We start from the raw sequence: 16281 nt of genomic DNA, 5'->3' as shown, positions 1-16281 counted from the left end.
GTTCTTTTTTTGTTTATTTTGGCACATCTGCTTGTCTTCATAGGGAACCCGTGATTTCAGTGTAGATACCAGTAATGTCACAGTGAATTTTATTGTGCTGCCCTGACTGTAGAGTTACTAGAGCCACGTAATATGCACTGAGGGCTTGCTATGTGCCCCATGTGAGGACAAGTCCTTAGTCCTTCTCAGAACTCTATGGGATGGATGCTCTTACCTTTGTTTCATAGATGGGGCTTTTACAGGTTTTGTGTAGCTTCTTAGTTTGGAAGGGGCTGTAGTGTGGTAGAAGAGAGTGAGTGTCTTACAGTGAGACCATCAATCACTCTTCTAGCATCACCTCTTTGCTAAAATGCTGCTTTATCCATTTAAGTTGTTCAAGCTTACCCTAATAAGGTAGGTTCTGTTGTGTTTTCTTTGACATGAGCAGCCTGGAGACATTCTTAAAAGGGAAACACATTAACTATTTCTTTCGTCAGTATAGCTCTATTAATTTTTGTCTCCAGTGAAGACAAATGTAGGTTCATTACACATCCTCTCCTTTGTTAAATCAGATTTAACAGTTTTGTTTCCCAAAATCATTAGTCTTTCCAACTTAACTGCAAAATATTGTTTGAGAGTAGTAAGGAATGACAAAGCATAAGAATCCTTCTGTATGAGCCATGTGGTTCACATTTCCCTGCTGTCCTTGACCTCTAGGTCCTTACTGATGTCATTAAATTGAGAATTCCAAATTAGAAATCATCACAAGTTTTGCCTCCATGGACATTTTGCTCCTCTGTTTTCCAGAATCTGCTTTCATTTTCTGGAACCAGAAACCACTACAGGTAATTTTTCAAAAGGTGAACCTTAATCTATTGAGTGGTATATGTACGTGCATGTGCATACACCTCTCTCTCTTTTTTTTTAATTGCTCCCTGATAGATTTAACTTAAATTGTTGACCATCGGGCTAAACATTTTATGGAATCATCGACACCCTTTTCTCCATGCGAGCCAGATGTTTATGATCCTAAAGTCCCACCTCCCCCCTAACACACCGGGCTTTGACATGCTTACAATCTCTGTAGTGTTCTCCCTTTACGGCACAAACATCTCCTGGCTAGATAGAAATTAACTTCAGTTATTCCTCAGTGTATAATGGGATTCAGCTGAAGCATCTTCCTCATGTGAAATTGGGGTGTGGGAGTTTTTATCCTCTTTTAATTCGTCTCTAAAGGTGTTTGAGAAAGTCACTGATGAGAAGCCGCAGGTATGAATAAGCTTTTTTCTAGAACTTGCTTACATGTTCGAAAGCATTTCCCTCTCCTTCTTTAGCCATCTAGCTAGTGACACCCACCGCCCTTAGGTGGAGACAGTTTCAGAAAAATGCATTATTTGTAAAAAATAGTTGCTGCCAAAATCCAGGGGATTGCGGATCATTCACTTCACATTTTCCTGACAAAGCCGTTTCTCTGCGAGACATTTCTCTCTCCTTTTTTGGTATAAAAAAGCAAAAACCAAACCCATTGCCGTCGAGTCAGTTCCGACTCATAGCTGCTGGATAGAGTAGAGCTGCCCCATAGGGTTTCCAAGGAGTGCTTCGTGGATTTGAACTGCCGACCTTTTGGTTAGCAGCCATAACTGTTAACTACTACACCACCAGGGTTGCCTTTCCCTAAGAAGAGGGGTCAGGGAGGGAGGGGACATACTGATCTGTATTCTCTATCCCACCTTTAGCTCTAGAAGACTAGCAGAATTGAGTACAGTCTTGAAATGTAATTCTAAATTTAGAGAAGAATGAACTCCTGGTTGGGGGATGCTCGGTTCTTTTATGTCCTTTTAGAAGAGAGGCTTATCTCATCCTTTCTACATGAGAACATGCAATTTCATCGTTCCTTTGCCTGTCGAGTCAGAAAATTTTTGGCAGAACATGTGGCTGGCTTTTATGAATGATGATAATGGCAGCATTCTCCCCTGCAACAACTTGTTTCCTTACGGAAGACTGGAAAAACCTGACAGTTGTGGCCCAATTACAGCTTATTTCTAAATTTACAGACAACTTACGTTCAAACCAAAACCAAACCCACTGCCGTCGAGTTGATTCCGACTCATACGTTCAGGTTTGCAATTTGAGTGTGGTAGTCTGGATACTGAGTGTATGGCACATTTGTATATTCCAGGCTTTAGAGCTATGCTTCAGATTAAGCAATTACCAGGCTGAGCATTCTATTATAAGCATGCTATCAATTCACAAGGCCTCATGGTGACAAATTATATAAATAATGACTATTTTGAACTCAAATTATTATACTGCCAAGAATTTAAGCTTTAGATGGACTAGATGCCCTTTAGGCTTTGTGGTTATTGCATGACTGCCAAAAGGAAAATGTAGCCAATTTAATATATTCTAAGGTCAGAGACCATCGTCATTGAGTTGACTCTGACTCATAGTGACCCTATAGAACAGAGTAGAACTGCCCCATAGGGTTTCCAAGGAGTGGCTGGTGGAATTGAACTGCTGACCTTTTGGTCAGCTCTTAAGCAGTATTCCAGCAGGGCTCCAACACTAAGGTCAGTGGAAGTGGAGCTATTTTAATTTCTGTAAATCTGTTCTTTTGGGTAATTTGTGGAATAAATAGCATGGAATTGGATGCTTTATTTCTCAGTGACCTAACCTGAGTAGTCTTAGGATAAACCTTTATAAAGTTTTTTTTTTTTTAAATAATTTTTATTGTGCTTTAAGTGAAAGTTTACAAATCAAGTCAATCTGTCACACATAAGCCTATATACACCTTACTACATACTCCCATTTACTCTCCCCCTAATGAGTCAGCCCGCTCCCTCCCTCCAGTCTGTCCTTTCGTGACCGTTTTGCCAGTTTCTAACCCTCTCTACCCTCCCATCTCCCCTCCAGACAGGAGATGCCAACACAGTTTCAAGTGTCCACCTGATACAAGTAGCTCACTGTTCATCAGCATCTCTCTCCTACCCATTGTCCAGTCCCTTCCATGTCTGATGAGTTATCTTCGGGAATGGTTCCTGTCCTGGGCCAACAGAAGGTTTGGGGACCATGACCGCTGGGATTCTTCTAGTCTCAGTCAGACCATTAAGTCTAGTCTTTTTATGAGAATTTGAGGTCTGCATCCCACTGATCTCCTGCTCCTTCAGGGGTTCTCTGTTGTGCTCCCTGTCAGGGCAGTCATCAGTTGTGGCCGGGCACCAACTAGTTCTTCTGGTCTCAGGATGATGTAAGTCTCTGGTTCATGTGGCCCTTTCTCTTTCTTGGGCTCATAGTTATCATGTGACCTTGGTGTTCTTCATTCTCCTTTGATCCAGGTGGGTTGAGACCAGTTGATGCATCTTAGATGGCCGCTTGTTAGCACTTAAGACCCCAGATGCCACATTTCAAAGTGGGATGCAGAATGTTTTCATAATAGAATTATTTTGCCAATTGACTTAGAAGTCCCCTTAAGCCATAGTCCCCAAAGCCCCGCCCTTGCTCCGCTGACCTTCGAAGCATTCAGTTTATCCTGGAAACTTCTTTACCTTTGGTCCAGTCCAGTTGAACTGACCTTCCCTGTATTGAGTATTGTCCCTCCCTTACAAAAGTTTATTTTTTGACATATTTTTTTAACCTATTCTAATGATAAATGACCTTAATTTTTATCTTTTTTTTTTTGGAAGGTACCGTCCAAGAAGCTGGAACACTATTAGCCAACAAGAATGTTCGTGTTAACTGTTTAGATGAGGTAAAATTTTTAAAAAGTTTCATAAAGTGTTTTATTCCATACGAGAATTATATATAAAGTCTATATATGTCACAATCTATTATGACATAGATTATTCACTCCAGATTATTCACTCACAGAGCTAGATAACTTCTAGTTGTTGGGTGGGATTGTTGGCTGATTGACAGCCCACCTGTTCTGGATTAATAGAGATTATATATGTCACAATCTGATGGCTTATGTTCACAATAATTGTCTGGAAAAAAGTAAGGGAAAAAAAAGAGGAAAGGAAGTAGCGGGAAGCAGAGGTGGCCAGACAGGTAAATGAGCAGAAGTGATTAATGCAGGTGACAGTTGAAACACAAGCAGGTGTAAGAAAATGAGGAGAGTTTGCAATGTAAGATCCAGAAGCTTTGCACAGCTCCTTTGTTCTTAAGCATATTGTCATTGTGCTGAAAGCTTTTTACCCAGAGGGCAGTTTTTCAGTCTCCAGATTATTCACTCACAGAGCTAGATAACTTCTAGTTGTTGGGTGGGATTGTTGGCTGATTGACAGCCCACCTGTTCTGGATTAATAGAAAGTGCTGAACTCCTGGGCTGAGGTCTAGGTCCTAAAAATTTGTAACAGAAAATAGTTGTTTGCTTCTTTGGGGCAGCCCTTCTGAAGGTGCTATGTCCTTTCCCCACAACCTACATGCTTGCCTCTTATCTACAGGTTATCGATTAGGAGCTTTCACACTGGTCGTGCTCTGAATACGTTTTTGCTCTCCAACTCTGGATACTCAAAGGCGATACATAGTCCATTCCTGCTTTCTTAAAGCACTTCATTGGCAACCTCTGTACACTTAAATGATTACCCACACCCACCCACACCCCCCAAAAAAGAACACCCCATCCATGTAGTCTCGAAGTTACAATCTGCTTATCTTTTTTTCATTACTATTCACAAGAAACTTGGACTTCTCCCTTAAGTTGCCTCTTATAGTTAAAAAAAAAAAAAAAAATTTTTTTTTTTTTTTGCCTCTTATACAACAGCCTAAAATATAGCCTCCCCCTGGTGGTACAGTGGTTAAGAGCTACGGCTGCTAACCAAAAGGTCAGCAGTTCGAATCTACCAGCTACTCCTTGGAAACCCTATGGGGCAATTCTACTCTGACTATAGGGTCGCTCTAAGTCGGAATCTACTTGATGGCAGTGGGTTTGGTTTTTTTTTGGTTTTATAAAAGGTCGGCAGTTCAAATCTGCCAGGCGCTCCTTGGAAACTCTATGGAGCAGTTCTACTCTGTCCTATAGGGTCGCTATGAGTCGGGATCGACTTGACAGCACTGGGTTGGGTTTAATCCTTTGCGAGTGTTACAGCACTATGTCACAATCTGATGGCTTATGTTCACAATAATTGTCTGGAGACATCAAGACTTACTAAGTAAGGGATTACATGTTTTAGAGGTGTTTTCATCCAAAATCAATTTGACATTCTGGCACTTACAGAGTTTAACCTGGGTTACTGAGAAAATTTGTTTGCAAGAAACAGCTCACTCCTTTATCTAACAAATAGGATTAGGTACCCATTGCATATAAAAGTAGATGTTCCGTTGAATATGCGTAAAGCATAAGGAGACCAAACAATGTTAGCAGCCTGATGTACATACTACAAAAGTTTTTTCTATGTTTATACAATCATATTATGTAATTTTATGTGCATGTATACGTATATATAATTTTGTAATATGTGTATGCACACACACACATATAATACGTATCCTACATATGTGATTTTTTCAAATTGTACTCTAGATGAAACTAGTTTCTCATTAAATAATTCATACACATTGTTTTGTGACATTGGTTGCCAACCCCATGCATGTGTGATTTTTTGAGGTCGTTGTTTTTTTAAAAAATGAGACCATTGTAATATACATTTCCCAAGCCTTGTTTTTCTTATTGGTAGTAATTCCTCCAATTCAGTAGATATAGATGAATTCATTTACTTAATAGCTTCATAATAGTCCATGTAATTATATGTCATGTTTTATTCAAATTTCCCCTTGATAGACATTCTGTTTGTTTTGAGGCATTTTTTTCTCTTGTGTATCTATATTTGCTTATCCATTTTTTTTCCCTAGGAGCTAAGTGTGCTTGGTAAAGAGAATCCTAGAAAATCTAGGTTCTGATCCCTGTCCTGGTCATGTACTAGTCATGTGAGGTTAGCAAGTCTTTCTGAATCTGTTTGTTGGTTTGTAAAGAAATTCACGTATTAAAACTGTTGATGAACGATCCAAGTGGTGAAGTGAATATAGCAATATTATACAGATTATGAAGACTTTTATTAATTCATTTTTATATTTTAGTATAGGTAGGGGAAAAGGTAAATAAGTAAGATTAATACTTTTTTTTTTTCCTTTCTATTAAAGAATGGAATGACTCCTCTAATGCATGCTGCATATAAAGGAAAGCTTGATATGTGTAAATTACTTTTGCGACATGGAGCTGATGTAAATTGTCATCAACATGAACATGGATATACAGCCCTCATGTTTGCTGCACTTTCTGGTGATGTTTTAGTATTTAATCTACTTACTCATATTAGTTATCTGTGTGACTTTGTTAAAAGTGTGTGTGTGTATTTATAAATTAAATGCATTTTTATTTTAATAATTTTAAAGTCAAGTTTTATGGGAAGAAATGATGGGAATTGGTTTCTGGAAACCTATAATATGTGAAATATGTTATGTAGTTAGTTTGGTGATCTGTTTCTTTAGTTGTTTAAATCAGTTGCTTCCTTATATTAACGATACATTCTATGAAGAGTTGAGAAGCTGGATATATTATTCTTTCAACTTTGCCCCTTTGTTTTTCTATGTGTTGTTATATTTTTAAACAATGTAAAAACTTCTTTGTTGTTCTCTTAACAGCTGTTCTGACAGAGTTATCTGTTTGCTTCACTAGCATTTATCTGCTAAATATCATGCGTAACCCATTTAGAAACTTACTCTAACTCATGTCCCTTACGATTTGCTGCATAAAGACAATTGTAACATCATCTAAAATTAAGTGTGGATGTGTGTAATTGTTGCAGGTCTTTTTTTTTTTTTTTTTTAAAGAAGATAAAGACATAATATTCTCATCTTTAAAAGCAATAGTCTATATTTCTATAATCCTGGAATGAGAAAGCATTTCTTAACATGAACTAAAACATAGAATTCAAAAAGGACAACATTGACCAATTTGATAACATAAAATATTAACATTTTCGTCTATGGGATATACCATAAATAGAGTTAAAATACAAATGAAAAACTGAGGGAAATATTCATGGCATATCTTAAAGCCTTTATATTTTTATATATGAAGACTTCTTATAAGTCAGTTAGAAAAAGACAACTACTACAAATGAAAATTAGGCAGCAGAGAACATAAATTGTTGACCAAAGAAACACAACTGGCTGATAAACATATGAAATATTCTCACCAATAATCAGTGAAATGCAAACCAGAACATTATACAATCATTTTTCACTTGTATTAGCAAAGGTTAAAAAAGAGTGGTAATAGTCAGGATTGGATCAGGAACTTCTTTGTGCTGTTTTGGGGAGTGACATCAGTACAGGCTTGCTGGAAGGCAGCCTGGCAAAATGAAGTTAAGATATGCATAACCTTTGAGTCAGCAAATGTTTTCCAAGAAGTGTTCCTAAGGAAATCATAGTTGAAGTTTGCATTGTAAATGGTTATGTGGAATGTAAACGTAAATGGATAAGTGGAAAATGCTGTTCACTAAGTCTAGTTTATGACAGCAAAATATTTGTAGTGATTCCATTAATGAAAGAGTGTGAATAGAATAACTAGGTGTGTTTAGATAGACAAAAAAGTCTGCAAAGATAACCAACTGTTAAGAATAGTTATTTCAGTATCTGTACGTGTAAGAGATGGAGTGAGTTGGTAGATACTAAAGGACAACGTCTATCCATTTTATCTCTTCTTTGTTTTTGTTATTTTCTTTTTTGTTTTGATTTTATACTAAGCATTATCATTAGAAAAAAGAAACGTATTTCATTTTGTTTAAAAAAAGATATTCAATTTCATACCATTTTTTATTGCCCAATGTATTTTCAAGGACATAAAGCTCATTTCTATGTGAATTCTATAATATTTTACCCTTTACTATAACCATGATTCATATTTTAGAAAAGATGAAAATATCCACAATGGAAACATAAAACTAAATGGGGAAAAAAAAAGCTACAGATAATTTTGAAGGGAGAGTGTTTCGTTTATGCGTTCTGTAATGATAACACATGTTAATAACTCCAGGTAATAAAGACATCGTGTGGGTAATTTTGGAGGCTGGTGCTGAGACAGACATTGTCAATTCTGTAGGAAGAACAGCAGCTCAAATGGCAGCCTTCGTGGGTAAGTTTTTACTGCAGTTTTACATTAGTTTATGCCCCAGTTTTTCATTGTGCAAAAATATCACTTTGCTTTTCAGAATGCAAATACCATCTTATTATTTTTTAAAAAATCATAATGTTAGGCTTTGTCTAGTTTAATGGAACACTTAATGACTCTTTGGAGAAAATGAACAAGCTCCTTTGAATTTCCACTTTGTAAGATACAAAGATTGGGAGGCCATTTCAGTTGTAGTCAGATTCTTTGAACAAGTATATTTTAGCTGTGTAAGGGAATTAATTTAACCTAATATAGAGTCATTAGGAATCTATACAGTTGTTGACTGTGGAAGCTGCAATCCTGGGTTGAAATTCTAGCTGTGCAACTTCATAGCAAGTTATTTAATGATTCTGACTTTCAGTTTCCTCATTGTAAATGGTTATGTGGTATTGCAAGGATTAAATGAAATGATAGACTTAAAGAACTTACATGTAGCACTAAATAAATGGTAACAGCTACTGTTGATAATTATAACTAAAACAATGCAATTCTTCCTTAGGAAAGAGTCTTAAGATTAATACAATATACAGGTGTTTTCATTATCATCATGATCACCCACAACCATTTATTTTGTGTGTACAATAATTCTCGTCATGCTAAACTTGGTACTTGACTTAATGCAAGGGCTTAGAGAAGAGTGGGAGTGAATACTTGGTCATTGGTATTATAGGCCCACTGAGTTGACAGTTAAAAAGGTCCATTGGTAGAAAGGCAGAGAGAAAAAAAAAGCTGTATGTTTTGGGAGTCCAGTAAGTGTCCTATTGGGGCGTAATAATTCATTAAACAAATACTGAATGTCACCACCTATATACCACACGTCATTGAAGGTGCATTGATTACAGTGGGTGAACAAGACAGATGTTGTCCATGCCTTCATGGCACTTAGAGGCTAATAGCAATAGTAGACAGTGGAAAAATATACTCCAAAAGAGAATTTAAGGGTTCCGCAGAGATACATAGAAGACTCTTCTATCCCATTACAAGGGTATTTTGAGAGAAATTAAATTTAAACTAAGACACATGTGAGAATTAGTCAGGTATGGGGGATGGTAACTATATATATTGTTTTACATTTTATTATGAAATTATCTTAAAACTACTAATAGTGGCTTACCAGTTCTTAAGGGAGACATTCAGTGAGTCATTTTATGACAGCTGTGTGAGCAAATATTCTTACATTACTTTAACTCAATTTCAGGAGGATTTGAGAAAGGTATGGCCTTCCTATGCAAGCTTCAGAGAAATGTTTTATCTCCGGCAGTTTGGGGCCCAGTGGTTGCCCTCAATTCAGTTCACCTCTAAGCTAATTTTGAGGGTGTTAGTTTAGGTAGAAAAGAACACTGGGTCTCCTGCTAATTAGTTATGGGATTTGGGCCAAGTCCCTTCACCTCTACAGGCTTCAGATTTCTGATCTGTACCATAAAAAAAGGGAATTAAATGACCTCTGAATTTCTGTTTAACTCTACAAATTTTTCTTTCTGCCCATGGCATAACAAAAGAGAGGTCACATGCTTGTAGAAAGTAAGTAGCTTTCCCAAGATCACATGGCTGGAGATAGAGGAGCCTGTTGTTTCAACCCAATACAAGATATCCTTTTCTTTTCTTTCCTTTTTATTAATACTACTATATTTTTAAAAAAATCTAAAGGAGAAATTGTCCAAAATCTCATCCTAAAATCAGTGATGTTTTCATTCCATTTTAATCTATTTAAAATAATTTGATAGACAAATTACCTTACACCCTTTCAATTGGCATATATTTTGCATATAGTCTTTTTCAAACATGCTCTTCCCTTTTGTTCCTCACAAGCTAATCCGTATATACACACATATATACATATGTACAAGATTTTTGTCATTTTTTTAGAAATAATATAAATTCCTTATCACTTGTTTTCGTCACTTAACAGTACACCATAGGAGTTCCTTCCCATCTCAGTAGGTATAAATGAATTCAGTCGTTTTAATTGCTACATAATATTCCATGATACACTTGTAGCACCATTCATTCAGCTCTCCCCTACTGATGGATTTTGTAATCTTTTTAACCACTCCACTGTAAACAACATAATGATCATTGTTGCTTATATTTTCACATTAGTGCTTTTAACTTCCGTAAAACAAATTCCCAGAAGTGAAATTGCTGAGACAAAGAATACTTATATTTTTAATTTTAATGTAAGTTCAAATCACTTTCCCTCTTGAGATTTCTGTTCTCATTTAAGTTTTGGTTATAGACCTTTCTCAGAAGGCTTGTATCGGTGGTATATTCTTTAAAACCCCTCATAACCAAAACTATCTTTCTCTCTGAAAGGTGAGTCACATCTTGGCTAGCTTCATGATTCTTGTATCACAGAATCAGTATTCTTTCTTCTCAGTTCCATGTAGAACTTCCAAACCCACAGTCTTCTAAATCTACTTGGCAAGTGAGAATTTGATTCCTTTTCCTTTGTAAACTTCTCATTTTCATTCTGGAGATTGTTTGGTTTTTCAATTTATCTTTGGAATTCAAAACGCTTACAGTTTATGTGCGAGTGTGTGTGCATTTTCCTATTAATCCTGCCTAGGAGTTAGAACGCTCTTTCAACCTAGAAGATTGAAACCTGGTGATTGCAGTAGTGATTACTTCTCCGTCCATTCCTTTTTTTTCTTCTGAAATTCCTCTTATTTTTCACTATTAGATAGCTTGGATATTTCCTCCAGCTCTTTTATGTCTCCCATAAAGATTTTTGTCTCTGAATTTTTCTGTTTGGAGATATTTCATCTACTTCATCTTCTACGTTACTGTTAGTTTTCAGAGATTACGTCTTTCGGCATGCCAATTAGTTTTTAAAATTTGAATCTTTCTTTGGTTCTAGAATGTCAGTTTACATGCTCTAATTGAATCTACTTAATTTAAATGCACTTAGTGTTGCTTGTGTTTGTTGTTGCTGTTATCATGGTTAATGCTGTCTGTAGGCTTCTAACTGAAGAATCCATTTGTTGGAGGCCTTGCATAGCCTTCCAAGTTGCTGAGTCTCCTTGGCTGCTGCTTATCTCCTAGGCAGTTAGGTAAAGCTGATAGGGTCATGGAGCAGTGTCCAGCTAGCAATGGTAGGAGGTGCTGCAGTCTTTATACCTGTGTACCTGGGGTCTGGAAACCAGCAGACATTTAGTCCTCCGCAGAGGCACCAGGAGGAAACTACTTCCCTCCCAGGTTCTCCCAGAACTTCCAGGGGCAAGCAGAGCTTTGTGCCAGCCTCAAGTACCAACGTCCATCCGGTCCACAGTGCAGTCCCCCTGCAGGTCATCTGTTGTCAGCAGAATCAAGCAGACACTCCCAGGCCCATGCAGAACTGGGCTGGAGATATACAGGTCACCCAGGGCAGACCACTCTGCAGGAGCCATGGCATCTGGGCCCTCTCTGCCACCAGTCCCTTGGCCCTTGTTAGCAGAGAAGAGGAAAAAGTCTCTCCTCCAGAGATCCTGGAAGAGTCTGCGCCCTCCACTGTGCCCTGCTGGTTCTGCCTGCTTGCCCAGAGTCCACTTTCTTGCTTCAGAGAGGTAGTTGAGAAGGAGCTGGGGAGGGGGAGGCAACAGCACTGCACATCCAGGCTACCAGCTTTCTCCAGGGAAGGTTTTGCTCTCATAGAACCATTTCCAATTCCAGAGGTGGCTTAGAGAAGTGGCTTAGGGATCTATGAGGAGCCATTACGTGGATTGCAAGCTTTGGGAAGCAAAATCTTTTTCTCTAATTCATTTCACAAGAGGCCAGACTTTTCTCAAATTCAGGGGGGTAGGAGGAATTAGCTTAATAATAATCATCAACCTTTATATAGGCTAGATTAAAATTTTGTTTAAATAAAGCCAGATATGATTAGGGAAGCATGACCATTGTGTGTGTAGGGGTGGAAGACGAGACATTTAAATTACAAGCAACTTTTGTAAAATATTTAAATTGAACACTATATTTTTGTAATCCACACAATCTTCATATGTATGGTGGATTCTGTTATCTTGAAAATAAAATTATTTCAGCTCTTTATAAGGCAAACTTGTAAATGTTCTCTAAAACATTTTACCTCTCCTTTTCCTCTCACCTCCTTTTCTGAAAATTAAAGGTAGCGATGCATGTTTACCTCACAAGAAAACAGAGCAACCTAATAAAAATCTTAAAAAAGCCTTATTTTTGATAATAAAATAACAAGCTTTGTATTTTTCTTTTAAAAGGGCAACATGATTGTGTGACTATAATCAACAATTTCTTTCCCCGAGAGAGACTGGATTATTACACTAAACCCCAGGGACTGGATAAAGAGCCAAAACTGCCTCCAAAGTTGGCAGGCCCACTGCACAAAATTATCACCACCACAAATCTTCATCCTGTCAAGGTATTGGTTCAGAGTTTATTATATTATCCTAATTGTCTTAGGTTGGGTTTGTGGGCATAGAGCCTGCGATGGACTGTCTTGTTCATTTTGTGCATCGGTGGAGTGCTCTTGGTCGAAACCTGGAAGCGATAGAGGGCAACAGAAGAAAGCAGGAGATACATCTAGGCAGGGAGGTGGGTTCAGCAGAAGTCTGGCTTCCATCTCATCCCATGGGGTACTCTGGAGTGTGAATAGCTTCACAGAGGCAAGGCTTTTGGCCAGTCAGTGACTCATTGCCTGGGGGCTGTCTCTGAGGGAAAGAATAGCCTCCCAGATAGTGCCAAGTGAGGTGGCTCCCTTTGGCAAGGGCAATTCTCTGAAGAAGGAGGCTACTCTGGGCCCTTAGCAGCCAATACTCCCAGCAGCTGGGGGATGTGCACTGGCCTGGTAAAAGGATCTGGATGGGACACCAACAGTATCTACTGCAATAATGAACCTTCCATGAAATGTTCTGAAATGCAATCATGAGCACATTTTTAATGCAAGTTGCTATTTGATTCCTTTAAGTAACAACATTCATCCCATAATTAGTCAAAGTTGAACAGATATTCAAACTTTGTAGACCAGCACAAAAATGGTTTAACTGGGGAAACTGGAAGAGCCATTCTGAATTACCACTACAGTTTTCTTCAGATTTTATGTAGAGCCTGTCTATGTATTCATATGTTGTTGTTGTTCTTAGGTGCTGTCAAGTCCATTCCGACTCATAGTGAACCATGCACAACAGAACGAAACAGTGCCCTGTCCTACACCATCCTCATAATCGTTATGCTTAAGCCCATTGTTGCAGCCACTGTGTCAATCCATCTCACTGAGGGCCTTCCTGTTTTTCACTGATGCTCCACTTTACAGAGCATGGTGCCTTTCTCCAGGGCCTGGTTCCTCCTGATAACATGCCCAAAGACAGTTCATATGACAGTTTAATGAGTTGAATAAAAAAATTGAGGTTTTCTCTTAACACAAGGAATTACTATACTATAATGAAATAGATTTTCTTAGAAGTTTACTACAAAAAAAGAATCTCTGAAATGTATGAAGCTCCACTAAAATAAGTGGCCACTTCTCATAAAGTAACTTTTTTAAAGAAAGACTAACATTCTTTTGAAGATTTGAGTTACAAAATGTATGCATTCTTTTTACTTTATTGATGTATCCCTGTGCAGGCAGTCTTTGAGGCTCAAGTAAAAAAGAAACAAATAAACGATACCTATCATATCATGTGGCCCTACACCCGAATTAATTTTCTGGGTCTTTGAGAGAGATAATAAAACTAGCTGATACCTTCTGCATAAGAAAAACTCAGGGTTTTTCTTAACATTCTGAAAGACTGGCAAGAGGCAACATGTGGCTCTAAGTGGGCAAAAAAGGAATTTAGCTATGAATCACATAATTGTGTTCCTAGTGGAGGATATATGGGACTTAGAATTTAACCTTTAAAAAAATATTTCACTTCTTCTGTGTCGGTGGTTGTCTCCCTCCTAGCACTTTTCGGAAAGAGAGCACTCCCATGAGTGACAGGTACTCCCTCTCCATGGCACATTTTAGGGATGGGTGGGGAGACAGGCTTTCCTAGGGAACAGTATTTCTCAATGTAGAGAATGTGTGGTTTTTACAAAGCCCCTGGTTGTTCCCCCTCTGCCAGAGTTTTACCAAGATATTCTGGTTCAGAATTGATTTGAAGAAATTCCCTGTTTTTCTGATTCTTTTGTATCTAATTTTATACCTTTTCAAGTTACAGTAAGGGTCTGTGGAATAATTTCTGATATTTACATGAACTCTAGTCTCCCAGGATTAAATGTCCAAGAATTACTGTACCTTCCATTATATTTAAAGGTATCTATTTTGAGTAAATTAGATTATGGACATGTATTCTGAGTAAATTACAGGCAGCAAATTGGAAATGTAAACAATCTAGAACAGGCTATGTAATAATTTTTGGGAGTACTTAGTCTTATAAAAGAGACTTTTCTATTACTATGGCACCTTCCTTCAGACCAGATCTCTTCTTTTTTGTAGGTATAAAAGACCTATTCACTTGACAACCTGCTTTCTTTTATCCATACTTTAGATAAAAACTGCCTGGCTCCTCTTGTGGTGTGGCCTATTGTCACTGCTTTACACCTTTTCAAACTAGCATGGTTCTTGGTGTGGAGTGTTATAAAAAAAGCAATGAACAGCAACCTTGTATGAAGTTAAAAGCATTTTAAATAAACACAGAAATCCTCCCAGATACACACCTTGCCTTTTCGTTATAGCTCACCTAACACAGTCACTTCTGCATTTAGGCTAAGTGGCTGCTATGGTAACAAGGACGTTTTTGTTTGCAAAAGGGACTTGGGGAATTGTGCTGAGTACAGAGGTTATGAAGGAGAAAAACAGAATCGGAGAAAAAATGGTAACAGAGATGAGCAGGGTCTGTAAGCAGACAGGAGGCAGGGGTACACAAAGTGATGTTGCCTTTGATCATTAACATGATTTCCAGGCCTGGAATTTCTGATTTACCAATTTAAAAGAAACCACAAAAATTGATTTAAAAAAAAAAAAGAATTCAAAATGGCAGTGTATAAACTCATTCTTAGGTAGCAGTCTTTTGGGAGATAAGGTACACCTGGTTTTTATGCCAACAGGAATTTATTTACTTCTCTTCATTAATGGCGTAGTGGTTAAGAGTTTGGCTGCTAACCAAAAGGTCAGCAGTTTGAATCTACCAGGTGCTCCTGGGAAACCCTATGGGACAGTTCTACTCTGTCCTCTAGGGTTGCTGTGAGTTGGAATCGACTCTGCGGCAGTGGGTTTAGTTTTCTGGTTTTTTTCCTCATTAATTCATAATGAGGATTTCCTTAATAACCTATTTGTAATGCAGCAGAGATTAAAGGAAGGAAAACTAGTTCAAGTATTCTTTTGTGTACCCCTAAGTAAATGATTCAGAAAGCTTGTGGTAAAACTGTGCTTATCATTTTTCTTTGTGTATATTGCTGTATTTTGAAAAAGAAATAAGATCTAATGTCTATAAACAGGAAAAAAAATCATTAATCTGGGTTCTATTTGAGATTTTTTTTACAACAGTTTCCACTTTGTAAGTTTAAGATTTTATAATTTGATTATAATGCTGTATATAAAAATCTTGATCAACCAGCTTCAAATAATTGCAGTTTACAGCAGGAGTATAAACGGGAAGTTATCAGAAAATGTATCAATAAAGATTCTGTTTATACTTGCTTCATTAAGTCTCATAATTTACCATTAAGTGCTAGATTTTAAGTAAAATGCTAGATTATATATAAGAAAAAAAACCAGACCTGTTGCTGTCGAGTTGATTCTGACTCATGGCAACCCTATAGGACAGAGTAGAATTGCCCCATAGAGTTTCCAAGGAGCACTTGGTGGATTTGAACTGCCACCCATTTGGTTAGCAGCCATAGCCCTAACCAGTACACTACCAGGGTTTCCATATATAAGTATAGTAGTGTGAAAAATAAATGAAAATCTTCTTTTAATTTCACAGAGACTGTAAATATGTGTTCGGTATCCAAGTAAGAGGCTAGATATGGGGTTTTACTTAAAATGACAAAAGATTTTTCTTCGTGCCTAATGAGAAGAATTTAATTCATTAAATCTGCTCGTATTTAGCTGTTATATGTTAAGTACTGACTGGCTCTTGGATCTAGGTATACTATCAGGCACATGTTACACACGTGTTTACAGTACCGTTACACCACTGAGA

The 16281-nt window shown here is 37.6% G+C and overlaps 1 protein-coding gene across 1 annotated transcript in view; it reads left to right on the top strand.

Annotated features, from left to right (window-relative positions):
- Window positions 1-16281, top strand: part of ANKMY2 (ankyrin repeat and MYND domain containing 2) — a 33862-nt gene that overhangs the window by 6468 nt on the left and 11113 nt on the right. The window contains exons 2-5 of the mRNA XM_049893271.1: window positions 3663-3727; window positions 6118-6256; window positions 8015-8113; window positions 12358-12518. Of these exons, the coding sequence (XP_049749228.1) occupies window positions 3663-3727; window positions 6118-6256; window positions 8015-8113; window positions 12358-12518 (464 nt within the window). The remainder of the gene's footprint in view (window positions 1-3662; window positions 3728-6117; window positions 6257-8014; window positions 8114-12357; window positions 12519-16281) is intronic.

This window comes from Elephas maximus, chromosome 8 (genome assembly GCF_024166365.1).
Source record: "Elephas maximus indicus isolate mEleMax1 chromosome 8, mEleMax1 primary haplotype, whole genome shotgun sequence".
Taxonomy (NCBI): domain Eukaryota; kingdom Metazoa; phylum Chordata; class Mammalia; order Proboscidea; family Elephantidae; genus Elephas; species Elephas maximus.
Note: the sequence above shows the minus strand (reverse complement) of the source record. Positions and strands in the feature narration are given on the sequence as shown.